The 27,744-nt window shown below is 35.8% G+C and overlaps 1 protein-coding gene across 1 annotated transcript; it reads left to right on the top strand.

Annotated features, from left to right (window-relative positions):
- The first annotated feature begins 147 nt into the window (after nt 1–147).
- Nucleotides 148–23,948, top strand: Rs1 (Dead-box helicase Rs1). The gene is made up of 15 exons (XM_071591763.1): nt 148–256; nt 462–644; nt 749–851; nt 3,774–3,964; nt 4,370–4,591; nt 9,298–9,381; nt 9,735–9,862; nt 11,508–11,705; nt 15,111–15,255; nt 16,232–16,366; nt 17,232–17,409; nt 19,947–20,150; nt 21,974–22,297; nt 22,658–22,730; nt 23,803–23,948. Exons 1-15 carry the CDS (start codon nt 167–169, stop codon nt 23,906–23,908), a joined length of 2,364 nt encoding a protein of 787 aa, XP_071447864.1. The 5' UTR covers nt 148–166; the 3' UTR covers nt 23,909–23,948.
- The last annotated feature ends 3,796 nt before the right edge of the window (nt 23,949–27,744 follow it).

Below are 27,744 nucleotides of genomic sequence, written 5' to 3'. Positions count from 1 at the left end.
AAATTCATTAATCAATGTATTATTACTTCAATAAGACTATATATTCGACTTAATTATATGTTTTGTTATTGGATTCTATTTTGATGCTTCCTTGAAATTTCATAAATTCGTTCGTAAACAAGGAACTATCGGTGGGCGCAAGTCCGAACCCGGACTGGTTGTAAACATGGCCACGAGGAAACGTGATTTGATCCGTACCATTGAAGAAGATGAAGAAGTTCCTGATTATTCTGAAGAATCGGATAATGAAGCTGAGGTAATGCTAATGTGTTTCATAGAACAATTTTTCCCTAGATATTAATTAAATGAAGGAAAGTGTAAATATTCTTACATGATTCTTCCTACTCTCCAGCCTCGAATATATATCAGGCTTTCTATGGATTCAAGTTTAATCGTCTCGATTAGACTCAGCCAATACATACCTAGTAAGTTATCTAATTTTTATGTCTGAAATTTTGCAGTTTCAACCAAGCAAGCAGAAAAACAAAAAGAATGTTGATTTTGACGCGGCTTTTAAATTTGTCAGTAGTACATCTGAGTATAATCGCGATGTATGGGATGATATAACCAAGTATATTAAGCGGAAAGTTAAATATAAGGTCGATGATAAAATTAAAGCTATACGAAGTAAGAAAAAGGAAGAGGTAAGGCGTGTTGCGGCTTTGTTCCGTGCTGGTTACGAATGGGTGTAAGAAAAATGAGATAATTTACGCAAAAGTGGTACGATTAAGAAGTAAATATTTTTCAGGTGTCATCCAGTCAGAAAGAAACAGAAAATAGTAATAGAAATGAATCACACTCAGAAGATGAAGAGGATGACGTTTCTCTGTCAGAAGACGAACTAAAGAAAGGTATTTGGGCGTTCCCATTTTTTTGGGTGGTATTACCACCAATGGTTTATGCAAGGAAGGTAAGTTGCTAATATTAAGGTATTCATTGTAAGTGGCATTTTACCTTAACATGCTCCTATTTGTGTAGAGTTCTTTTAATATATGATCGTCGTAAATTCATTCAGAAGATTCGTTGTCCTCAACTCTCCCTTCCATTCTTCAATACCCCGTGATTGCACTCTCATACCCTTTCAACGTATTAATTTTTATGCATCAAATGTGTTCGCCCCATGTTTTTGGGCATTCACTCTTTTATATTCCATTAATTTCCTATCAAGTCCATTGTTCCAACTTGTAACATCTATTTATGTAATCTTTAGTATAACTACTCTTTCCTCACTTACCTAATGAATAGACCCCAGTCTATTCATTGTCTACCTCCAATGCATATCGTACATCCGAATCTCCTACTTATCTATTATCTGCTTTTCCAATGCAATTTGGCTCTAATCCCTGGAGTGTTATATTATAGTGATATTTAATGCACAAGTTCTTTATGACAAAATCTCTCTCCGTCTTTGAGAGAGATATCTACTTATTCGTTATAATAGGTACCCTCTTTATTTGGTCTATTATTTGGCTGATGTTCTTCAAAGCTTATTCATCAAGTGCTGTACAGATTATACAGTGAACTAAGCATTTCTCTTGTCATTGCAAAATAACTGCCTTAATCTTCTCTTTTCTTAATACTGGTATTTAATTTTTGAGTGATATGTGTAAAAGATTTGATCCATCAGATTCAAGAATACGGAAAAACTCGATTTTCTGGAATATGCATGTATGTAGTATCTTCTGCAAAATTCATCATTTACTACTTTCAAGGCTAATGTTAGTTCCTTGGGCTTTCTTTTGTCCCCTTGCATCTAATTTACTCTTTACTTACTAATAGATCTATGTAATCATTATTACAATTTGCTTTTATTGTTGGCATATGATTTTTCCTGTCTTTTAAGTCAATAAAATTGCCAGGTGTGTCTAACAATTTAAGGGTCTTATTCCACTTGATTTTGTTGCAGCCATTTTCCTAAATCCAAAGTGTGACATACAGTGACTTTTTGGTGGCCATTATTTTCCTTAACGGTGTACTTGATAGTGAGTGAGAGCAGTAAGTATGCTACTCTTTTAACAGCATATTAAGAGGATCTGAAATGACTTCCAACAGATTGTGTTGGTTTTTCTTCTTTTAAATAATTATTCCTGTTTTGAACCCACATTAAATCAGACTAAAATCTGTGGTCCTTAGATTCTTATTATCTTATGCATTGCAATCATCACTTTTTTCCAAGTCATCTTCGTATTGTCTACTTCTAGAGTTGCTTCTTATTACTCCCAATGAAAATTTTTTGACTATTTTTTGATAAGCAACTAAATAATTTCTTTTTTTTTATCAGCTCAAGCGCATAGATTTTCCCTTGGTTATTGTACTGATTTTTTGAAGTCATTTCCCACTGTCTTGTCTTGAGTGGCCCTCTCCTTTGTCCCCCTTACTTTCATCTCTTATTAAGCTGCTTTTCCGAGGTTTTGAACTTGGATGCAGTGCTTCAGTACATTCCATCATTCTCTTTGCTTTGTGTTCATCTTCTGTAGCGTATTCCCATTGCAGTTCTGATGTTATTGCATTTTGTATTTCCTTCCCTGAAGTGTCTCTGAAAATCCCTCTCTTCACTTAAGAGCTCAATGATGCCCGCTCTTCTTTTTTGGGTAGTCCAGTGCACCCATTTGCCTTGGGCTCATTGAACCTCACAAGGTGCATGTGGCAACACTTGAGGCAGAAATCAGGCAGCATCATCCTTGGTGGATGATACTTGCTCCCCAGAACACTAATGCTCACTCTTGATTCTGAAGTGAGACAACAGTAAAAAGACATGGATTTGTCGTGCAGATCCTGGTGGATCCCTCTTAAATTACTGCCATTGATGCAGTTACCTAATGTTTATTATGTTTCCCCATTCGCATATCACAGTCAAATTTACCATGGAAAACATCAGAACTCCATTGGTAACATGAATTGTTGTACAAAATCATGATCATTGTTTGTGCTTCATTATCAACCTATCTTCAAGCCAAAGATTGGTTTACAGCATCCCTTCACTCTTCCATTTAGATAATACCCGCTTTCTTAAATATGCCCCTGATGGTTGAGAATCTCTATTTACTTTATGCATTATGCTGCCTCTCTTTGAACTGTCTTGCTGCCTTTGAACTGCCTACTCTGCAGAGTTAGGCATTTGCACTAGACCTAACTACAGAATTCAAGTGCCTGAGTTAGGCTCTTGCACCCCCCCTGTACATCACTTCCATAGGTCACCATCATACTTCACCCTCTTTGGCTGTACCTTGAGATATCCTTAGTGTTATACCTGATGATCACCAAGTGAGCTGAGCATCATGTTGGAATAAATCTTCATGTTTGATGGAGGAGTGCAATACTATTTAGTATATTAAACCTCAATACATAATTAAATGTTTGGGTCCAGATTACAATTATTACAATGTTTGAGAATACGTTTTACATATGAAGAAGGTAAAAATGCATTTACAATGCTATATAAAATATAAGTAGAAATAGGCCTGCATTAATACTAAAATGGAAAATATGCATTTTGCATTTTAAATGCATTCATTTGAAATAAATCATAGCTCTGGTTGCCCCCTAGTAAAAAATATAGCCTAGAGCACATAATCTTCAGCTCTCACTGAAGATCTTAACTTTACTTCATTTCCATGACAGCACTAGGTATTCTGAATATCTCATGGAGTTGCTCTGACAGCATGCTAGTGGGGAGCCAGGGGGTGAACTGAGATTGAGGGAGTGAGAAATCCTTTCTTATCAAAATCCTGTTTCTTTCAAGCATCTTTGAGTCATGCAATTTTATTTTGTAGATACAATTCGAGTGAGAGAAAGAGCCCTGAAGAACAGCAGGAGACTTGCTAAAAAAGAGCAGTCCAAAGGGATCGAAGAAAAAGAGGAAGAAGATGAAGAAATCGAGTCCAATGAATACTTTGATGATGCCCCTCCGTTTGATGAAAATGCATCATTTTATGAAATGAATCTTTCACGACCCCTCCTTAAGGTAACCCTCCATTTCTTTGTTTTTTTAATGTGAGGTGATAATGGGAATAATATGGCAGGGGTAGTAGCACAATTACTGTTCTGCAGAATTGGAGCATGATAAAAAGCAAATGCCAAAAAAATATCAGTGTATAAAATGCAATTCTCTTCTAAGGATTGAGAAGTTGGTCTTTCCTGAAATTGGAATCCTGAAAATTATGAACAGGGCAAGCCATGAATAATTTTAAACATTTTATTATTTTGGAAAACATAGAAATTCATAATGCTCAATATGCTCATTTATGTATTAGGACAGGGAGTTCGCAAATACATAAAATATTGGCTTCAATGTGGTAAGAAGATATCTGTTGCAACTCCTCTGCTAAACTGCTGGTTTTAGTTCTTATGTGTTTGTCTGTCTCCATAGGCAATTTCATCAATGAATTTTACTCACCCAACGCCAATTCAAGCATGCGCCGTTCCAGTGGCCCTCTTGGGTCGTGATATTTGCGCATGCGCTGCTACTGGAACTGGGAAGACAGCCGCTTACATGCTACCAACATTGGAGAGGCTTCTGTATAAGCCTAGAAATGGGCCTGCAGTTACTCGAGTCTTGGTTTTAGTGCCAACTAGAGAGCTCGGTGTTCAGGTTTGATAATTAATTTTTTTTGCTGCATTTCTTCAGGGATGAAAATGTATCAATTGAGTGTTATTTTAATTTCAGCCAACTCTTAATATATCCTTACTATGTGTGCAAATGTTTGCACAGCATAATTTTTTTAACTATCAGGGAAATGTAGTTGAATAGAGCAACAATCTCTTGCATTTTAATGCTCCTTATCGCTTGAACTGTGTGACCCCTCATTTTATAGATTCCTATTTTTGATTTTTCTGGGAAACTAGTTGCCTTTTCCAAATTTTTTCCTGAATATTTGGAATCTGATTAGGTACTTGTAGTTCAGCCCTCGCCATCAGATGTGCCACTGGTATTATATATCTGAAGGGAATATCTTTCTATATCTCATGAATTCCAAAACCTTTCTGGCTTTTCATAAAATCAATTTATCTCATGATTTTTGAATTAATTTGAGTGTATTGTATTACATAGCCATGCAGTTAAACCATTAATGGGAGCATATTTCAACTAAACCATCAATACCCCCAACAAGCATTATTGGCCATGTTTATAATTCAGTGAAGTAAACAATTCTCTATATTAAATCATGCCTTGATTCTGTGGTACATTCATGGAATGTAGGAAATCCAAGAGCCTCGACTTTGGTAAATCTGCACTTGTATATGTGGTACTCTAAATAAATGCCATTTTTCTTCAACAGTTTCCGAACACTAGCACCACAAAAATCTAATGTGCATGTATATTTATTGTTAGTTACAATGTTGAAAATGGTGAAAAGTAGCACTATGTATTGGGAATGAGTTGTAAAACAAACATGATTGGTTTTAAAAAACAACTGATTCTGGAGTTAGTGGATATAAAGCCTTTTTTGGCAAATGATATAAAATTAGTTCCAGAAAAATATCCAGCTTACTCATGCTATTAAACTTGAAGGGAAAGTTGAGCATATAGAGAAGCTTCATTTGAAATAAACCCCATTGCCACATACCCCTTTGTTCCCAGATACCATTGTGGAAAAAGAGGGCAAGTGCCATATGTCATTTCAAGTCCCTCCCTTCAATCTCAGGGATGGAGATGGTGCAGTGGCTATCCTACTGGCTTCCCACCCAGAGGGAACCTAACACCGCTGGGTTCAAATCCTGGGGGTGTACAATGTTTTTCAGTGATATCTCGATCCCTACTTGAGGTGCTTTGTGGAGGGCACTTTGAGTGAGTACACCATCTGTCGGATGGGACGTTAAGCTGCAGACCCCTTGGCACCTTTCATTAAGAGTAGGCTAATGCCGACGCTGGGTTTCTCTCCACCCTTCATCCTTTCCTGTCCATCCCTAATGGCACAAATGACCTCAGCTGTTGTTCACCCCCCCTTAAATACTACTATTACTACCCCTTTAATCTCTGTGCCCTGCTCCCACTTGCTTGGTGAAGATGAGTCCACCTAACCTCTGCCTCCCAGGTCCTTGTAGTACCAGGGGAGACTAGAGCAGGAGTGTTTATTTGATTTGTTTGCTTGTCTTTCAAGGCTATCAGGCACCAGTTAGCATTCTGTTACACCCTTTCACTAGTACAACATAGTTACTTCATGTATTCATATCCATATTGTTTTAGAGCAGCAAGTCAAGTGTGTAAGCTACAGTTCTCTGCCATTTTCATTAGGTAATATTTACAGATATTGCAATGAAAAGCTGGTAACTATATTCTTTAGACATTTTATTGAATGTAATGCCTTACTTAATTTGTTGATTTTCTGGTAGAAAATAGCTAGTAAGCTCATATTTTTACTCTTAAAACTTCAATTTGATGCACTGCAAATGTAGCAATGTATTATGTTATAATTATGAGTTAAATTTTAATTGCAATCATATCAAACTTGAATGCATAATTGCACATTTGTGCACCTCTAATTTCACCATCCAGTTTTATATGCATTGCACTCTCATGATTGCTCCATTTTTTTAACTTTTGTTTTATTTAAACACCGCATAAACAATAAAATCAATTCCAGATCCCAATTAAAACCAGATGTGGCATAGTGATTCTGGGGTGGTGGGATGCTGTATTGTGAAGTTTTCTTGTCAGCAGAGTAAAAGTCATGTTTAATTTAAAAGAAGGTAGATTAATTTGTTTTGAAGAAGAAAGCGAGAAAGCAAGACATTTTTGCTCACTCTGTAATATTATTTAATGTGTATAAATTACTGAAGCAAAATGGAAAATTCATCTACTGCTTTTGGAAGTTTCTCATATGATGTGGCTGGATGTTGAAAACAGTGCTCAAAGAAATTCGTGGAATGCTTTCTTTTTCTCTTATTATATTTCTCTTTTACAAGCATAAGGATTTAAGATACTGGCATTGACTTCGGTGCTCCATGCATTGTTGCAATCATCTTCATTGAAATAGTCATAGCAGCTTCTAACTTGGTAATGGTCTCAGAAAGGTTCTTTGATTAGAGTTCACATCTCCCTGTGACTAAATTCTCCAAACTTACCTTTCTGTTTTGTGGACATTTAATTCAATCCTAAGATCAAGTATACTTATCAACTTACAACAACCTACTTCCTTTCTGACTGACAGTTTATATATCATTATATTTCTTGACAGTATTTTTCAACTATTCTAATCTTTATAACAACTGTATAATGTGTTTTAATCTAAAATGTTAATGATCTTTTACTTTCATTTTAATTGCAGTAATGCTATATTTTACTTAACTATGTAGTAAATACCTTAATTTTTATACCTAGGCTATCTCTTTCATATTAGGATTAAATTTAAATTCCTCTTTAATTAAATTTTTTTAATGTTCATGCTGTTTGTAAAAATACAAAACTGCTATCTATAATTATATTGTACATAATGTGAAAAATACTGTAAAGAATGTGCTTTGAACACAAAATGTCAATGTAAAATTGTGTCATGTAAACATTAGCATTGATCTAATTTTAATATTTACTTCTGCTTAGATGTGGATGATCAGGTTATGTTCTTGGGTTGTGGTATGAGGTGTCTTCTTAATGAGGAACATGATGAGCTTTGTTTTTACAGTTTGCTTCTTTTTTCTTCATATATTTCAAGATGACAACATGAATGATATGTTCAATCTTTTGTAAATCACTTCACATTAAGGTCCATTTCTCTGCTATGCATATTGTATTTACCTGGTCTTCCTTCATGTTGCAGAATATTTTTTATTGTACACTCTAAATCAACAATTTTCCTTGACTCCTTCATTGCAACATTTATTAATGATGGCATTTTTTCTGTTATTAGACATTTGTGGGTGTGTCTGTAAAAGTTTTATCAATGTGCTAGAGGCAACAGAGGCTTGAAAGTGACTGAGTATTTGTGAGAGATAGAGTATGTCTGCCTCTGAGGGAATGCTGTTTTCAAAAATTGGTATTCATTTTCCTGGTTCCCTTTTTCCCATGACTATTATTCCCTAGCAAATTTTAATTCAGAAACAATTTCTATTTTATTTTCAAGGATAGCCATAACAAAATGTTAGATAACAATGTTGTACATAATTGCTTTTAAATAGTCTAAATCGTATCCTTCATAGTTGGAGGCAATAGTCTTAATTCTTGTTTGATTTGGGGTAGGTTTCTTTTTTTTGCCTGAACTCATTTTAGCAATAGTAAAATCTACACATTCTTTCTGAAATTCTCCAAGAGCCAATGGTTGGGTGATAATCTTCTTTGTGTTCTCATTGCTTCCTTTGAATTCTCTCAGTCAGGCAAGTGGCTTAATACTGCTGCATTAATATTTACAGATTCCGAGTACAAAATTTCCAGCGGAGGTAATTCAGGATGTTTTTTTCGGCTTTCCTTTTGCGACTCTTCAAACGTGTAACCCAAGCATCATTAATTTGTTTCAGACTTTCTGGATTATCTTTTATGAAATTTCAATGCCGACTAACATTTTATAGACAAAAATCAGAACTGAACTCCAAAATGGATAAAAAGGTTAATTTGATGTTGCTTATTAGCCTTGTGTCATTTTTCTATCCTGTTGCTAAAAACAAACTTTTTAGTTCCCGGTATTTTCATTAGCAGTAAACTAAAAAAAATTTATTGTCTGGATAAATCATTCAGGAAAAAATATTCAGGAATTCAGGGAATATTCTTGCAGGCAAATGATTTTTTTTCCTGAGATAAAATTTGAGAAAGCCAGTTTTCTGAAAATGCATTTGTAAAAATGAACAGGAACCATAGCCAGGTGATGGCATGGTTTTTATATGTGCAGCTGACTGGCGGTGTCTTCAGGCATCATTGAAGTGTCTCCTCACTGCAAAGCATTGTATCAAATGCACATCTGTACACTTAAGCAAAGTGAGAAGTTTTTCCCATTTATCACCCATATTCAAAGACTCTTCTTGCCTGAGTGTTGTTTACTACATGAATGTAGCAAGGGTTTACTGTATTCTATCAGATTTTGTGGAAAAAATCATCTGAATGCATGGCCATAAACTAATTACCATTTTATTTCTGTGATTTAATCATGCAATATATTGTCCTACAATTTGAGTTCCTGAGTGGATTTTACCCTTTTTAAAATACACTTGCTGTGAAACCTTTGTAGGAGTGAACGAAGGTTTTGCCTGTTTAAAGAGTTTAATAACAATATAAATAAATCTCATGATTTGTCTGGCAAGTTATTTATATTTTTGTTTCTTGTCATTGTATAAGAGAAATATTATTTACAATATTCCATTATTTTGCAGGTTTATCAAGTAACCCGGCAGCTTTCCCAGTTTACATCTGTTGAAGTTGGTCTCTCTGTTGGTGGTCTTGATGTCAAAGTTCAGGTGACAATTCAGAATATTTCAAATTTATTTCATATGCTCCTTAATTTTTTAAACAATTCTTATGGTTTGTGTTCATTTGAAGCAGTATGATTCCGACAATCCATGTTTTTTTTCATGTTTTAAATAGCCTCCAAAATTTTACCATCAATTGCCATTAAGTAGTTGAGCAAATTTTGTTCCCTTGCAATTCATGTAATTTTGAACTGTTGTTGTATTGCCGGGTGCCCAGAAAGATGACTAAAAAAGTTTGGGAAATAAGGCACCTATTATTTCATATAGCTGTAGATGCTATAAAGTCTGGGCTGCTTTACCCTTTGCTAGAGTATGTAGTCATTCATGCTTTATTTTCACAGGAAGGAGTTTTGAGGAAAAATCCTGATATAGTCATTGCTACACCTGGTAGATTAATTGACCACCTTCAGAATACACCCACCTTTTCCTTGGAAAGTATAGAAATACTTGTGTTGGATGAAGCAGACAGGTAAAAGAAATCACTTTTCATTCTATAAGTATGCATGAAGGTTCCAATAGTATAAGAATAATAATATAGGAAATTAATATGAAAATCTACTTTTCATTTTGTCATCTGAACTTATTTGAGATGGAATTATAGAGTGATGCATATTAATTTTATTTACAGAATTTGGCATAATTTATTGTATTTGAGGGAAAATGCTGATGTATAGTTATTTATGGTGACGTACATTAATACTAGTCATTTTGTTTACTGGAGTTAATTCTTTTTATCCATAAATTGTATACCTTGCTCCAAAGGAGATATGGGAAATTTAATGGTTTTCAGGCTCAATTTTGTGAAAATTCTTGATCACCAAATAAGTAAACATTGTATATTTTTACTTAAACTTTATTCCACCATTACCTTTTTTGATGCGTGGGCGACACATTCCTGATGATGCCGCCTATGCATCGAAACTGGACGTATTAGAATATAGTTTATTGTGAAAAAATAGTTAACTTATTCCGAAATATTCAAGTAAATTTATTTAAAATGCATAGTGAAATTTTTTAATTATTTTTAGAATCTTAATTTTTTATTCTGCTCAAATTATTGAAATATATGTTTCTACCAAAGTCTCGCCTCATAAAAAATGTGGTAGATTCAAAACGGAACAGTTCTTTGGCTCTTATGAATTCACAAAAATTATGTCCAAATAATATTCAATAATTATATCCTGGGATATCATGCCACCCTGCACAGCAAGCATGAGCTACAATGTTCCATACTATCAAGGATAAGATCAATTTTTTAAAAATTTTAATCGTTGTTTTGTGCGATGGTGCCTTCATTTTAATGAGGGAAATTAATGTTAGCCCATGTACCAACTCTTTAGAAGACAAAATTTTTAAAATGTAGCCATTCTTTGTACAACAATTTCAAATATTTGCGAAGAAATTGATGTGACATGTGCATACACACAAAATGAGTGCATCAGAAAACAAGGAGTGTTAACCAATTATTTTATGAAGTGATCACAATTTTTTTGTTGTGGATGCTTTCATAAAATTTCAGACTCCAAGTGAGCTTGTTTTAACAGGGCTAAATACTCCAGCTTTCTTCTTTTTGCAACTGACTACTGCCAATTGTCTTCCTGATTGCCTAAATTTTGCTATTTTTTCTCCAGTTTTTGACTTCCAATATGTTCATGCCAGCTGGTCCGATGTTTCGCACCAAGTTTTGTGCTGCCTCACACGGCCTGCATCCTTCTACTTGGGATCTCCCACCTGGATTTTTTCTTTTCTGTTTTAACATGTTAATGCGACAAGGATGTAGTCATTGTTATTTATTTTGGTGGTACATGGTATGGAAGGGAACCTAAAATGAGCCTATTCAGCAGATTATCCATTTCTTCTGATTGTCTCTGCACCTTTGACTATTCATTGGCCACAAAAATCTGGAGTTTACTGTGGTGATAGATTTAAATTTGTAATTCCCAGTCTTGAATCAAGGAGAAAAAGCCAAGTGCTTTATGTTAATTGTATATGCGTACAGCATATCAATGGCAGTAAATCATTTGCTTTAATATTAAAGTTTAGTTTATATTTTGTCCAATTAAATTACTGTTAATATTTGTAACTTCTAATGTATTCCATAAATTAATTACTAGGATGTTGGATGAGAACTTTGCTGAGCAGATGAAGGAAATTGTGCGACAGTGCTCACGTACAAGACAAACTCTCCTCTTCTCTGCAACTATGACTGAAGAAGTTAAGGATTTGGCTAGCATGTCTCTCTCTCGACCTGTTCGACTTTTCGTTGATAATACTGGAGATGTGGCCTTAAATCTTCGCCAGGAATTCGTCAGGTTAGTATTTACTTTTCATAGTGCTATCATTTATGTAATTCCATTTATGCTAAATATACTTTGGGCTTCATTCCTATTAAAGAGGTTTACAGATCACTTTCTTCACATGTTAAAGTTATATTTTTGTCTTTTCTTCACCCCTTCCTAAGTGCAGTGTAATTTTCCATGTAAATTGTTAAAAGGTAATTTATTTGGTGCTATGAGATTTGGTATATTTGAGTGACAAATAGGTTTACAGAATCTGGGACAATTTGCTGTGTTATAAGTAATGCATTACATTTGTTGACTTACTACACATTTATGGTATTGCTTACCTGGAAGAATCCATCTCCATGAGACATAATGGCTATGATTACATGATCAGATTAATGAAACCTTAGAATTGCAATGAGAAAAAAGGGCTAGTTCCTTATTTTGATTTTTTACAGGATAAAATATACCAATAGTGCTCTCAACCAATTACTAAATTCTCTGACTTAAGTGAATCTTCCATTCAAAATTCAAGAAACCCAATATTTAAGATGAAACAATCACTTTCAGTTAACCTAAATGGTTGCAGGTTTTCTAGTGGCATCCGACAGAGAGATGGTAATAGAGTGCATGGTTTAAAAGAGTTCAGATTCCTTCTTCTGGAATCTCAGCCTTCTTGGAAGGTACACAGGATGATGAGTCTTACGTTTGTTGCCTTTTTCTTCTTACTCTTCGGCGGAGACCCTGAGGAAATATGCATCCTAGCTCAAGGCTATCAAACACTCACTTTCTCTCTCTACTAAGTGTAGGGTGCCCCTCCCTCCCCCTTCTTCTTGTAGTGTTTCATCATCTTGCTTAAGTTTTGTCCCAATGTCTTGCTAGAGAGGAAAGTCTTACCATTCATTTAAGTCACCAAAGATCTGATATTTTGAGGTTTTGACAATGTTTATTGGTGTATGGGCAGAAACATGCCTAGATCATAAAATGGGATACCGTTCAATGTCTTTTATGCTAAATGCAAGTTACATAGAAGAGCAATTAGTTAATGAGATGAATCAGTAACAAAACATCTCTTTATATTCATTGATCTAATATTCAGATAACTCAAAATTCTATACAAATTTTTCTGCCTCAGTTAATGTCTAGAAGTACAGAAACTTGACAATTATTTCTCTCTTCACCATTTTAGTAGTATTGCAGGGTGTTTGCCTACTGTGAAAACCTAGAAAATTCAGAGGATATTGCCCTGTTGGAAAACTCTTGAGGCATGCCAGATGTTCTGGAAAAATTAACATTTGACTCTTTTCACCAAACAAAGTTTTCTGAAAGCATTTTAAGAAGGGTTTGAGGGATGCTACTAATTTTTGCCTTGGTGCGTCTCTGTACATTATCACATCCCTCGCCCTACTTCACTTGAGATTATGCAAATTGAGGCAGCTGTTCGTGCTCTACCCAAAAATTTAGCCAAAGTATTTTGTCTCCTAAGTATTTTTATTTTATCTTCTAACAGTTAATTTGTTCATTTTTACAATGACATGTGTATTTTTTATTTTTGTGACAATATTTCATTTTGTTCTTAAGTCAGGTTGTCAAAAGTGATTTTCAGGTTCCATGTTAATTGATGAGAATCATTCAGTTTAAATGCAACTGTAATTGTACAGCTGTCAGTGTTGATTGCATTCTTTTTGAGTTGCATTCCATCATATTAGTCAAATAGTGTACTTGTGATACAATTTCTTTGGAATATTGGTATATTTTTCTGGTAAATCCATATTTCTCTTTGGGAATGTCCACTCTTAATATTTTGTGGTTACAGGAGAAACTCTGATCAGGATGGTTTACTTGCACAATATTTTCACTTATTCATAAATACTTCTGGCATTTAGTAGGATTTTATGATGTTTTCTAAGTGTCATAATAAACTTTCCAATCTTTCCTTGTTATTTTAACACATTGCAGTCAATAATTATTACTACAGGACCAGTATTTGATGAAGCATAAACTTGACCTAGGTGCGTTAAATTTTTAATGTGCCAATCCTATAGACAGTATTTCTTTTGTGGAAATCTATAATGATATTTCGGGCTATTAGTCAGCATTCATATTTAATTTCACTGTGTGCAGTTTTTTTTACTGTGCCCAAAATGCATTATAAATCTAGTTCATTGTGTTGTAAATCCATCGTAAAGCAAGGACTCATTGAATGTGTCTTTTTCATGTGTAGATAAGCTGGCCAATAACCACAAATATTATTTCAATGCAACAATTTCAGAGTGTAAAAATCATTCGCCTTGACTAAGCCTTGAACCAAGATCCCTCAATATCCGGTCGAGTGCTTTAGCCACTTAAGCTACCGAGGCGTCCTCTTAAACTCTGCAATTTTGGTGCTTTTAAAGGAACTAGATGTTGTGACGAAATACCGTACATACAATGTCACAGGCATTCGTAGTCGTGCACGACGCGCCACAGTCCACGAGGTTATAGCCAACTTTAAACACTTATGGTGTTTATACTTTGACAAATTCCAAAGAAACTGCGGGAGATATTGATTTACACGGGAGATAATGATTTTTACACTCTGAAATTGTTGCATTGAAATGCACACTAGCGGATGACTCCGTTAAAAGTTACTGTTGTGGTATCTCCCGCAGTTTCTTTGGAATCTCACAAATATCATCTCCGAACATATGACTTTCAAGCAATAACTTAGGCTGCTTTTCTCCAATATAAATTAAATTTATTGGCAGAAAAACAAAATGGTGGCTCAAAATATAATAATAAAGAAAATCATACTGTTTTGGGAATTTTGATCTACCCTGCTATGCTGAAATTGGGGGTGATATAGCGGTTCATATGGGCCAATTTCAGAAAATGATCGATAACATGTACAACATGTCTCAAGTGTAGGAACAAAACTAGATGGAAATTGGTGTGTTTTTGCCACTTTTGACCAGGATAAACATTTCTCAGGGTATGTTAGGATGTGTTGTCTCTAAGTGATACAGCTAGTTAGCTGGACAGGCCAATCCATTGGCCATGGGGAAGAAAGACTCAAGTTCATACCTGCCACCTCAGGACCTTAGATTGTCCCTACCTCTCTACCATTGAGTTAATTGGAAAAGTTAGCCTCCTTGACAGCTATTTGGCCTTTTACATATATTCTTATCTATTTGAAAAGTTTCAGTTTTATTTCATGTCTTTTTCTGGCTGGTTAAAGGCTGTTTTGACTTAGTTGATGGAGAAAGATGAGGTGTTTATGATGCGTCAACTTGGGTGAATCAGGTTCTTCCCTTTGTTTTGATGGATTACAGATAGTTAATTTATGTTGTCTGTTGGGACAATTCTGCTGGCATGAAAAATTATACTGATTAAAAATATGTGATAATATCCTTTTAACATTATGCTGTGATGAATGTATTTTATTTTATTTCCCAGAATCAGGAATGGCCATGAAGGAGATAGAGAAGCGATGCTTGCAGCCCTTGTACTTCGTACATTTAGGGACCACACTATGGTGTTTGTGCAGACCAAGAAGCAGGCTCATAGAATACACATTATCCTTGGATTATTAGGTGTTAAGGTATGAGTGAGGTCATCTCTTGGCACATCTGTCGCTATCCCTCTATGACATAATATGACATCAACATACATGAGGGTTTGCGATTCACAAGACATCTGACCATATTCTCAATTGTGAAATCAGCCCTGGAGTGTAACTAGGCATTGGTTTTTATCAAAGTTTGCTGGTGAAAATACGTCTAAACTGTGTGTGACTGACAGAAGCACTAACTGGGAATGCTCTGCATGGCATTGGTATTGCTAAGGCTGGTGATGTGACATATTGTATCTTCTATCATTTTTATATTCAATAAATCAAACCAATGCAGCCACCAAGGTTGACTGTTAAATATTTTTGACAGGGTTGCCACTAATTTCATAGATTCCTATTTCCTGAACTGTTTCTTGATTTTCCCAAAAAATATGCTCCTCTCCTCATTTTTCTCTTGAGTCTTTGGAATGTGATTTGCCATTTTCCTGGTAGGTCATCCCCCACTGATTCATGAAACACTGGTATCATTGGAGTAGGTCCGACCATCACTTTGGTTTTTGCCAGTTCCTTCAAATGCACCTATGGCAAACACAATCTCCCTATTAGAAGGAGAATGTTTTTCATAATTAATTCATAATTTTGCCATTATATTCCCAATTTGCACTTCCAATCCCCGACCCATCCAATTTTGCTGTAGTGTACATTATGACAATATAGCCACATATACTATGAATATCTTGCTAATTCATAGAAACCTTTAATGATTCATGTGGCAGTACCATTATATATGCATTCCCAAAGGCGCCAATGTGAGGTAGCTGTCCTTAGCTCTTCCGCTTGCATCCGTAAGGGTCTTTTCTAGGTTATTGAATTACAATATCTGCAGCTTGGCTATTATACAAGTACATTATTTGTTGCAATATTTAATATTGCATTAATCAACCATTAGAAATTAATTCATTAAAATGTCCTGTGAGATTAATAGCATTATGTATGTCCTTATCAGGTCGGTGAATTGCATGGCAACCTTACTCAGCCTCAAAGACTTGATGCACTTAAGAGATTTAGAGAGGAGCAGTTGGATGTTTTGGTTGCCACTGATGTTGCCGCCAGGGGTCTTGACATCAGAGGGGTGAAAACTGTAAGTTGCAAGTTTGCATGAAACAGCTGGTGTAATTTTTTTCATTCAATTCAAAATCTTATTCTCCTGCCTTGCTTTGAATGGTGATGTAGTGCTATCTTTGTTTTGAATATAAGTGAAATTAATTGTCCCTGCAATCCTATCAACAGCTCTTAATTTTGTAAAAGTGTTGCATTGCATGTGACATGAGTATTTTGAATAGTGCTTTATTGTTAACCCTAGGAATGGATTCTTGCAACTCCCCGCTCAATTCTACCATTGACTAGCCTCTTCACGGCTTCATATTTTATCACTTTTATGCCTGTTCTTCTTTGTTATGTATCTTAACCATGATCCTCTTTGTTATTCTTCGTCTTCAGTGCCTCCCACGATTCCTCTCAAGCCAATTTGTTCATTGGCGATATTCTTTCTCTTTGCTCTTCTTTTTTTATTTATTTCTCTCTTCTCTTACTCTTCATGTTTTTCATTATTTATCCAATCTATTTGGTCTTCATTATTCTTATGTACAACCTCATTGCCAATGCTATAAATTCTTTTATTCCCCACTCCTAATCATCGTAAAAAACCTACTTCTAGTAAAGTTTCTGTTCTAAAGAAGGTTTTACTCATTTCCAGGCTGGTGTTGCAGACTTGTGGTATAATGTTTTTTTATTTGAGCTGTTGTGTTAATTACATCTCCTTCCTACTTCTTAAATCATCATTGTTTCCTCCTAAATTTTGATCAGCATTATTGAGTCTGAGTGTGTGGTCTCCTAGCTTGTTTCTTGTTTTTTTAACTATAATTATAATTAAAGTGTTGCATGAGCCCAGTGGCTATGTAGTTTCATGTATATTTCACAATTTTTTTAATATTTCCCTTTTGCAGGTGATAAACTTTGTACTTCCAGCAACTTTAGAGCACTACGTGCATAGAGTTGGTAGGACAGCACGTGCTGGTCGCTTTGGCATATCAGTCTCACTAGCTGGAGAAGGGGAACGTCGTCTAGTTAAGGAGGTCGTGCGCCGTGCGCACAATCCTGTAAAAAGCCGTACAATACCTCTTGGTGAGTGAAACCTTGATCGGCTTTGTTTGTGCAGTTTTTCATGTTTACATTTCTACAATTGGTTGTGGGATGCATTGTGTGTAAAATACTTTCACTAGCAAATAGAATCAGGCCCAAACATTATCTTCTCCTCTTAATTTCTGAGTGGAGGGAGAGCAACAGATGTCTGGTGAATCATTTCTTTATTCTGTCTCGTTTCATCATGACAAGATCTTCTGCCATCTGCTCCTAACTTGGGCCTCCACCACATCTCCCCATGTCTTCCTCCCTTTTCATCATCTCCTTCTCTCGCGCTCCCTCCACTGTTCCCTGATTGGATGTTAGGTATGTGTTTTTCCCTCTTAGCACATGACCAGTTCAATTTTCTTTTCATAGCTGGATAATGTATGGTAATACTGAACACTATCCAGTATTTGATTTAGCTCCTCCTTATTTCTTACTCGGTCTACCAATTTTAGTATCTTGAACCTCATTGTGTCGAAGACCTCAATCCTGTCCCATCTCTTCCTTAACGTCTATTTTTCAACACCAAAAAATCAGAGCACTCCACGTACAATATCCGGCCTGCCTTTTCCCCAGTTCCCCTGGGGAAGAGGCAGGTCCACAACTCTTTGAAGTGCCTCAGTTTCATCAACTATTATCGTCATATCATTCACAAATCTGATGCAGTTTATTTACCTGTAACGCTTATTCATTTCTCTTCTGCCAAAATGTTGATCCAGATAATCTATACTAGATATAAATCATAATGTTCTATACTCTAAGTAATGACTGTTGGATGGTCGGATGTTCCCAATATAGACATAAAATAATTTTGGTGAGAGTCTAAGGTATAAAACCAGACTTCTGCTACTTCTTCCTTTTTTTAAAGGAGTCTTTTAAGTAGCTAAGAAATAAGAGACGGTAATAACTTGAGAGGTTAAAGGTTGGCTCTGAGTTGGCAAAAACAACTTCCTCATCCCTCTCATGCTACTGGGAATAGGATACATTATCGTTAAGTTTATGTGTTGGAAATATTTTTTAAACTGGATTCATACATGTTCCAAAAGATAATATGATGAAATGATTGAGAGATCAAAATATATTCACCGAGAATGGGACTTTGTACATCTTTTCCTTGCAATCAAAATTTTCCTTCAGCAGACGTGGCCTCATTGTGTGGATTTACTCTTTGTCCATAGGTGCTACTACACAATGACTCAGTAGAATGTTTCCTGATTTAAAGTCATTCAAAGAGTCGATTCATGCTGATGAGATCTATTTTCCTCATTTCAAACTTCTCTCATTTCACTCAGATCCAAGACAAAAATATTTATTGGATGTGGGAAGCGATATTATTCAGTCTCCGTGGAAGTCCTATATTTCAGAACTATTATATGTCCTGCAGTGTGCTTGATTCAAGTCTAAGTCCTGTGATAATTACTGTTACAACAACAAGAATTATTTTTAAGGCTTCAGTGATGAATTCATTAGCACTTTCATATACTCATTTCTCTATGCAAGGAAAACCAAAATGCATGTATTATTTCTTTGGATTTTTCATTTTGAAAATATTTAAATCTTTAAATTTTTTTACCAATGATTGAAGTAAATTTGAGTTAGTATATGTTACCAGCATAAATGTTTGCATCAGATATTTGGGCTAAGAGTGCAGCATTGGGTAGTAAAATGTTCAGATAAAACAAATTCTTTCAAAACTTCATGAAAATTTAATGAATTTTACAATAGGTACCACAAATAAAATAATTTTTAACACAACCCAGGCTCAACATGATGATCATGTGTAGTAAAACAGGAAAATGATTTCCTTATGTATAACTTTAAAGCTGGAAGGGAGAGAGGGCCAGAAGAAGAGGGGGTCAAGGGAAACAAGAGGGGGCAAAGATGAATGGGAAAGTAGATCTATTTTATCAAAGCTGAAAGGATGGGAGAATGTGAAGTAAACAGATGCTCATTGATAAGAGTAACGCCAGGGTCCTGGCCTCTTTTTCAACTTTCTTTTGTTCTGAAGTTTTGATCTCACAATGGTTATTTGAGGAATGTAATAAATTAACTTCAAAATCATTTTTATGGAAGAGCATGTGGCTGCTTTCAAAAATAACCATGGCAATAGGAGTAGCTCTGCTAAATATCTTTTATCCTGTGACCACCAAAGGTATTTTATGAGTGGTACTCACTATAAAACAGTTTATTTTAATCATTAGATATCCAAGTGTTGCCTTAAATGCGATACTTGGATTAAACTGAATGAGCTGATTTCAGAGATTATTCTCCTCATAACTTAAGTTTATATTTGCCAAGAAAGTGCTTCAATGCTACTAATAAGTAGTAGAGGTAAAAATCAATTTCAGTAAATGCATGTTGTAATAGAGAGAGGTTAATACATTCATAAACACACTCATTTGTTAGACAAAATGCAGCCAAAGGTTGTATTTTAAAAGTCCTTGTATTTAGTATTTAAATGAATATGTTTACATTAATGAATTGATTTTGATCATTAGTTACAGTAACTTACCTTGCCTTTCACTCATCCCTAGATATCTTGGAGAAGTACAGAAAGCGAATATCTGCTTTAGAAGATGACGTAAAGAATATCTTAGATGAAGAAGAGTCTGAGCGGCAATTGCAGAAGGCAGAAGGTCAAGCTAAGAAGGTAGAGAAGATGCTTCAGGAGAAGAATGGTGTCCTGGAAAGAACTCGTACCTGGTTCCAAACTCAGAAGGAAAGAAAGGAAGAGAAAGGTGAGGAGACATGTTTCACTGTAATAGGAACATTATGTACCATTGAATTTTTGTGAGAATATTAACCTTCGTTCCATTTCCATCGGCTTTTCATTTTTGAGATAATTTCTCATTTTAGTGGTACATGTGAGTGAAAAGGGTGAGAGGTAAAAGTTCCTATAGCTAGGGAAGTTTTGGGCTCTCATTTAAAGTTCTTTCACTACAAACGGAACCAATGTCGGGCACCCTTGCAACTGTATTTTCCCTGGCTGAGGGGCTGGATGGCTCTGAATTCTTTCTCTTTCAAAGTCAAAGATGTTTCTTGATCATTGTTCCTGTTGAAAGCCATGTGTTCAGGTTTTCAGAATGCTGGGACTCCGATTTTGGAGTATTTCTCTTACACATCGTATAACTGTGGTGGTCCATGTGCCTCTGGGATCCTGATAAGCCACTCTTGGACTGTCATCAGGCTTCCCAGGGGTCGAGCATCCAGAGTTGATGCAACAGAAATGCCTGAGGTAGGACTCAAACCCCATGCCCTTAACTGAGTTAGGAGACATTCCATACCCATCCAGCTAAGGCAATAATGCCCTCATCATAATTAAGTGGATGCCTTTTTACCTAATGTGCATATTTCCTTAGATGTAGCTGTAAATACAGGGTGCGGTGCTTAAATCCAGACAAGCATGTGGTTCCTTGAATGAGATTTCCTCGCTTGGTTAGCGGAAACTTCCCCAGACTTCTCCAAAGCATTATACTTAGCCACAAGATCGTAAACAGTTAATCTGGGGTACCAGAATAATCAAACTATTTTGAAATATAATGCCCAGCAAGAACTTTTTCGATAATAGCGGCTCTTAGGTTGTACTCATCTCGGCCATTTTGAGGCTATGACTGTCTACTAGATGCCTATAGCTTTCAAGAATGCCAATTGAGACCTCCAGTGGAACTAGGAAATGACAGGAAATTCTAATTGAAATTTGTCCGAATTTAAGCGCTGCACCCAGTTTGTATTATTTTCATTCAGTTTTTCATCAGACATCAAGCCCCTATATTTGAGACCCAAAATATTTAATTTATCACCGGAAAATTTGAGTTTTTGTTAGATTTCTCCAAAGAGACAAAAAATGGTTACTCATTCAGAAAATGTAAGACATTTATTTAGCAAACCTGAGTAAAAAATATTATAAAACAATATTTTTCCAGTTTTTTTCATTTTGATTTATATTGCTTGTTTTTATTTAGTGTCTATATTTATTTATTTTGCATTAATCCCAAAACAGCACTTTTGCTTTTACATGAGAGTTTTAACCGACACTATTACAAACACCTAAACCCTAGATAGAGAAAAATCCACCCGAGTAGGAATTGAACCTGCAACCTCTGGGTTGGCAGTGGAAGACACTACTCCGCCAGGGCTGTTGGTGGGATAATGTCCTAGCTTGCTAAATGGAATGAAAACATTTTAGAACTATTCAATCAGAAAAATTTATAAAATTTATTAGATCTGTAGAAACAATTTTTCTTAAATAATACTTTTGCCTTTTTCATTTCATTTTTATGCATTTTTTTCCAGATAAATATTAATTTTTCATTGCATGGTAATTCTTGCTACACTTAATGGTGACCTCACGACATGTTTTCTTTTGGGTTTCCTAAATTCTCCTTGTTATGTTTTTTTAATTATTGTTTAAATGTGAATAAATATATTCTTCTTTATTACTAATTATAATAGAAAAGATGTTGGCAAGTAAGTAAAACCTGGTACATGGCATGAAAAATGGAACATGTTCTCCATCTCAAAGGGAAAAGCTAAAAGAGTTGATTCTCTCCTGTAATTTTAGCCAAACTCTCATTGAGTGGTGAGAATCCAGGGAAAAAGAAAAAAAAGAAAGGGGAAGACTCCATGGATGGCAGTGATGCTGATGAAGGTGTTGAGCGGTCGCGGCCAAAGAGGGGCGTGAGGGCTGGCAAGAAGGTCAAAGCAAAGGCAGAGAAGAGGGCCAAGCAGGGAGGGAAGGATCCCTCTGAAATAAATGCCCTTAAGGAGCTGGAGAAGGTCGCTGCTTTGCAAGTGCGCTTGGCCAAACGGATGAACAAGCCAAGTCGCATGCGTGCCGTGGCTAACTATGGTTCAGATTTTACAGAAGCAAAGGGGAAGAGTTCAGGTATAAAATTCATTCTCCTCAAATGCAAATCTTTCAGAATTCTGCTTAAAATTTGTAAATTGAAGCAAAGTATACCTTGTATTTTCAATATGTTTAAGTTGCAAGTATTACTTTCATCCTGTTATTAAGTGCCTTACATGAAAAGCTCTTGACTGGTTGCTTTTTTATTATTACCCTTTATGAAGCTTCTCCCTTACTTTTCATCCTTGTTTTACCATATTTAGGATTAATTTCTTCTTGGCAAAAATTCATTCCAATGTTGATATCATTATTGTTCCATTGTACGAAATCTTTTATTTGCTTGTTTATTTTCAATGATTAATGTTGAAGTATTGTTACTAACATGTGGTGTTATTGCAGGTAAGAGGAAATCTTCATTTGCTGAAGACCTGGCAGATGTAAGCCACAGGAATGTAAAACGCATCAGATATGAGTAAGTCACTTTTTATTATCATTTAGTTGTTTTGTGATATGGTAGTTTAGTGGGCAGAGCAATAGGCTGTAGGGCCCAGGTTCAATTGATGTTCTGGGTGATGTCTCTGGGCACCCTCTGCTTTACACAAACTTCTTGATTTATTGGATAACAGATCTCCTGGAAAATCTTAGTTGGCACAGGGGAAGGAACTGCCCACCCTACTCCAATGTGTGAATTTCACATGCCTTTGGACTAAGTACTATATGAGGGTGGTCTGAAAAGTTTCCGACCTCAGAAAATTTCAAAAAAAATGTCTTTTATCTTTTTAGGGTCGGAAACTTTTCAGACCACCCTCGTATAAGCTCTATTTCCCCTATTAAATCAACCATTTGGTTGATTTGTGGTTTTTATACTTGTTTTGTATATATAATACTACCGCTATGCATTTGCATAGTAATAAGTTTGTGATTCTTAAGGCAATGCCATAGCACAAAAAATTGGTAAATTGTCACTTAGTCTCTCTTTGAGAGGGATAAAAAATAATGGAAGTGGGATGAAGTGATGGAATCAAAGAAAGCACCATGGAGAGAGAGAAATTGAGGGAAAAATTGGAAAAGTAAGGCAAATAAAATATCAAACTTCTTCAGTCAATCCTTTAGCCCCCCAATGAATAGTTCCTCATTCTGTACCTTAAAATTCCACTTTTGAAATTTAATTGTAAACCTTTCAATTGAATACATATTGATTTGTCAACAAAATAGCAAACATTGTGAGTAATAAATGATGTTACCTAAAAATTGAAGTAATCATGAATCTATATGATGACATAATAAATTCATAGTGCTTGCTGAAAAAAGTTTTAAATAATGCACCTTTACATTTTAAGCCTTTTTTATTTGCAATTCTCTCTTCCTTCTTTGTTTATGTCAGTAATATAATAAGGGATAAGGTTAGGAAGTAAACGTATAGCTTGTATGTCGATATCATGATGGTTAAATATACTAAAGTTAGCAAAAAATACTTCAACTTATAAGTCCTTCAGCAATGTTTAGTATTTTTTTTATTAATTGTGCTCTCTAATTCTTTTCAGGGCCAACAAGAAACAACGAGAAGATGGTAGAAACAATAAGAAATTTGGTAGAAACAATAAGTTCAACAAAGTTTCAAAAAAGAAAGGTTTTGCCAAAAAGAGATGATAGTTGTTTGGAGTGTAGAAACAAAATAAAAGCTTTTCTCATAATGTTAATCCTTATTCAAGTGTGGAAATATTTATATACTGGAAATATTCCCTTATTTTAGAGAAACTTCCTTAAAAAACGGTAAATACTGCTACCATTTGCAACATACAACATGATGGATAATATATAAACTTTGCAGAGGTTATATAACATGCTTTAATAGAAATTCATGCAACTAAATTTATGTAAATTCAATTTACTTTGCAGCGTTCAAAATTGATGGGAATATGTTAAAGAAAAAGTTACTCATGTTTCATGATTGACAGCAAAGAAAATATGTATGGCTCTACAGAACTTTTCATGTAATTATGTTTATGCTATTTACGCTACGGGTAAAGGAGTCCGGAAACTCAGAGCAGGTAATTGGCCAAAAACATACCATATTGAATCATGTTTATTGCAAATGTTTTAGTGCACCTTCAAGGAAGGGAAAATGGTTAGTGGATGAGTATTGCAAGAGACTATGAGCTTTTCCATGAGTTGCCATTCATTGTGATTTGGAAATAAAATGAAAATACCCTCTTTCATGCCGTGCACAGGATTTGAATGGACAAATGAGCAACATTCTAAACTGTGGCATTGAATTAACTCAAAAATGAAATCTCAAAACAAACATTTCAGAAATTAATTCAATAAAATGATAACCAAAGATTTTTTATATGACTTGCCATAACTCAAAAATACTATTCACTGATAAAATGGGTTATGGATGACTAAATATTCCCAACTAACAATAAGAAGGAAAGGTACTCAACCTGCAAAAAGATTTTCACAGTTCAAATTTATGAGTGCTCAGGAGCATTTGGTATTTCCCTTACAATTCATTGTTTTTATAAAAAGGTGAAATTGAAGAAAAACTATTATTCCTGATAATGAGAGTTTAATGTAGAGAAAGCGACAATGTACAAGGTTGAAGAGCTCTGTAAATATTATTTTAGAAATCATGACAAAAATGCACGAAGCACCCATATATCCAATTTATGTCTTTGAACAGAGCATTCGTGGCAACCAAATTCGCATTTCATTCACAAGAGAGGGATTGGTCGGAGAAATGAGAAGACACGTGTGGCTCAAAATATATTTATTTTCAATAAACTCATAGTGCAGCCCTTTTCACAGCCACCCAGCTGTTCCCCTTGGGGAGCCCCAGGCCCTTCCATTTTCTTACTGAGAAGGTCAAAGGCCCACTTATCAGAAACCCCCCAGTCTTGTTAGATGGCTTAATCCTCTGTGTGCATTCTGCCACTCATTGGGGTCATCTCTTTCCCCTACTCAAACTCAAGTGTGCGCTCCATCCACAGAGGCCTTATCTGACCATTTACTCATTGTTATGAATGCTACCCACTCATGCACAAGGTCGAAAGGCAAATAGATAAACTGTACCTTTACCCTTTTACTCGTGGGGACTTGGTTGTATAAAAATTGAATGCCAGGGGAAAGTTTGCAAGTCCTTTTAATTTGCACGTACAGTCTACTGGTGGTAATAAACAGCGTCACTGGTTATGGAGGGACTAATATATTTGTTTTAATTTAACCTTTGTATTGGATTGCATAGCCACAAGGCCAATTAATCAGCTGTCTGCCATATCTAGTAATTGAATATCTAATGTTATCCATTTAGTGCACAGTACACACGACCAAGCTATATTTTCGGAAGCGGTGGCAGTTTCATCTACGCAAGAAAATTTAACTTTATGGAGGGACTGTAATTTATTTGTTTTAATTTTGTTCCGGTAATCATCGGCAGCAAACTTTTGTTCAGTTCCCACATTTTTCGCTATCTGATTCATGAAAAAACACGTATGCACCCCACAGTTACATCTATCTCTCTGTTAGCCGAATGGCACCCTTCTTGCTCTCAGTTTACTGGGACGTATTTTTTCCTTACTTAACGTTTCTTTAAGAAAGTCGTGAATAAATTGTAATGCCTGGCATAATTCATATCCGTGCTGCCCAATGGATCGAAATAACTGAATAAAAACTCCCGGAAGTTTACGACGAATAGGCACCATAGATTTTGATCTTTATTGAACGACATTAATATAATTTTCTCTATGAATTTAAGCTTGGCGACTAAACCCTCGGACGTGAAGTTCCCTCGTAGAGCATAACTAGAATTTTCGCAAGGGATATAAATAATGTCCCTGTTGTTTTTTTCAAGAACTACCGTGGCGAAGATATCTATAATGAAATTACAAAGCCATTGCTTTGGGGACAGCGAAAGGAAGTCTACCAAGTACATGCGGGTATCTTTGCCTACATATCCTAAAACGTATGACCCTAATTCCGAACAGTTATCGAAGTAACTATTGTCAGAAACTATGCCATTTCCGTGGAAAGTAAGAGGTCGATGATTTATGGCTACCCTGTCACCCTTCTTAACCCAATAACTGGAATCACTTGCCTCCTTCATTGGTCCCCCTTGATCTACGAAGATTTCGGGCTGCTTCACGGTCTCCACTTTGAAATCAGTGATCCCTTCTCCAGTAAAAGAAGTTACCCTTAATTTTCCTGTTCTTCGTTTCCGTTTTCCCCAAGGCTCCTCCGCCATAAAATTATCGAGACTTTCAAATTTACTGGTCTTGCGGCGTTTACTTTGTGCGGGGGGGGGGGATTTGTTAAAAAATTTCCTTTGCACGAGAGAAGACATAGGGTTTGATTTCCCTCAAAAATCTACCGCACGGCAAATGTAAATTATAATTCAGAATCGTTTTTTTTCACGATTCCGAACCACCTTTCCACGGTTGCGTTACTATATCGTGGTCCACATGAAGATAAATTATCTCTGCCCTTCAAAATGTTCGACCAAAGAGGAACCAACGGTAAGAAATGCTTCAAAAAAGTAGATAAAAATTTAGGACTAAAAAAGGGATTTGGATCCCCACAGCACTCAACATTTACATTTTCCGCAATGACAGTGAAAAGGAGATAAAAAGGACTACTCTTATAAAGGCTGCTTTTACGGACCCGAGGAATGGAAAAATCTTTCCTGATAACGGTTGAAGGAGACGCTGAGCTCTACGTAACCATCTCTCAGATTTCACACACAGCTGCATCCACCGCCTCGCCACGCCTCTCGCATTTCAATATAATGGAGAAATCTTTAAAAATATTTTCCAAGACGCTCATGGACGTAACCATCAAGCCAATTACAACTGCCAAGAATTTCCTGATTTTTTTGGGATAAGCCTTAGCAAGGATGTCGCGCCACCTAATGCATGAAATGAGCGCAGCAGATGAGTACGGGAACTTTAATTTTGGCATTCGTCTTACCAATCAACATATCATAACAATCATACAAATACTGGAAGAGGGTGCAACGTGATCAAACCAAAATTACTGCATTTATAATGGCAAAACTGAAATCACACACGATGCCATTAAATATAGGTGAATTTACTTTTGTGACGGAGCTAGCGAAATGATGGAACTGAAATAGAATGTTGGCTATCGCATTGACATTGTACCTATCGCTAATTAGCTCCAAAATAGCAACAATTACATTTACTATATTAACAACTCCTGCGTAATAAAGATCGCGTTTTTGAAAACCGGGAAGGCGTTTCACGACAGACCCCTTTGCATCTTGGTGGAGTGTGGGCTCTCGATTGGATTTGTAATCTCCGGGAATTCGGCAATAAGGCGGGAAAAAGGGGAGGCACCACTGATAACTTTCACTTGACCTTTGGTGGGAAAGGCGACGGCGCCCTTAACCGATGGCGTCGTCACATTGTCCACCAAACGTTTACGAGCAATATCCACAAGGAGACTGAAATGGCGGAGAAAATCTGCCC

Source organism: Hetaerina americana, unplaced genomic scaffold (genome assembly GCF_022747635.1).
Source record: "Hetaerina americana unplaced genomic scaffold, ioHetAmer1.1.p SCAF_5, whole genome shotgun sequence".
Taxonomy (NCBI): domain Eukaryota; kingdom Metazoa; phylum Arthropoda; class Insecta; order Odonata; family Calopterygidae; genus Hetaerina; species Hetaerina americana.
The sequence above is the reverse complement of the archived record's forward strand: the minus strand, read 5'-3'. Positions and strand labels throughout refer to the sequence as shown.

What these genes read in the sequence shown, in the direction of transcription:
- Rs1 (XM_071591763.1), top strand. Translation starts at nt 167, where the DNA reads ATGGCCACGAGGAAACGTGATTTGATCCGTACCATTGAAGAAGATGAA. An exon ending in GAAGTAAGAAAAAGGAAGAG is followed by an intron (nt 645 to 748) that starts GTAAGGCGTGTT and finishes AATATTTTTCAG; the next exon opens with GTGTCATCCAGTCAGAAAGA. An exon ending in CTAGAGAGCTCGGTGTTCAG is followed by an intron (nt 4,592 to 9,297) that starts GTTTGATAATTA and finishes ATTATTTTGCAG; the next exon opens with GTTTATCAAGTAACCCGGCA.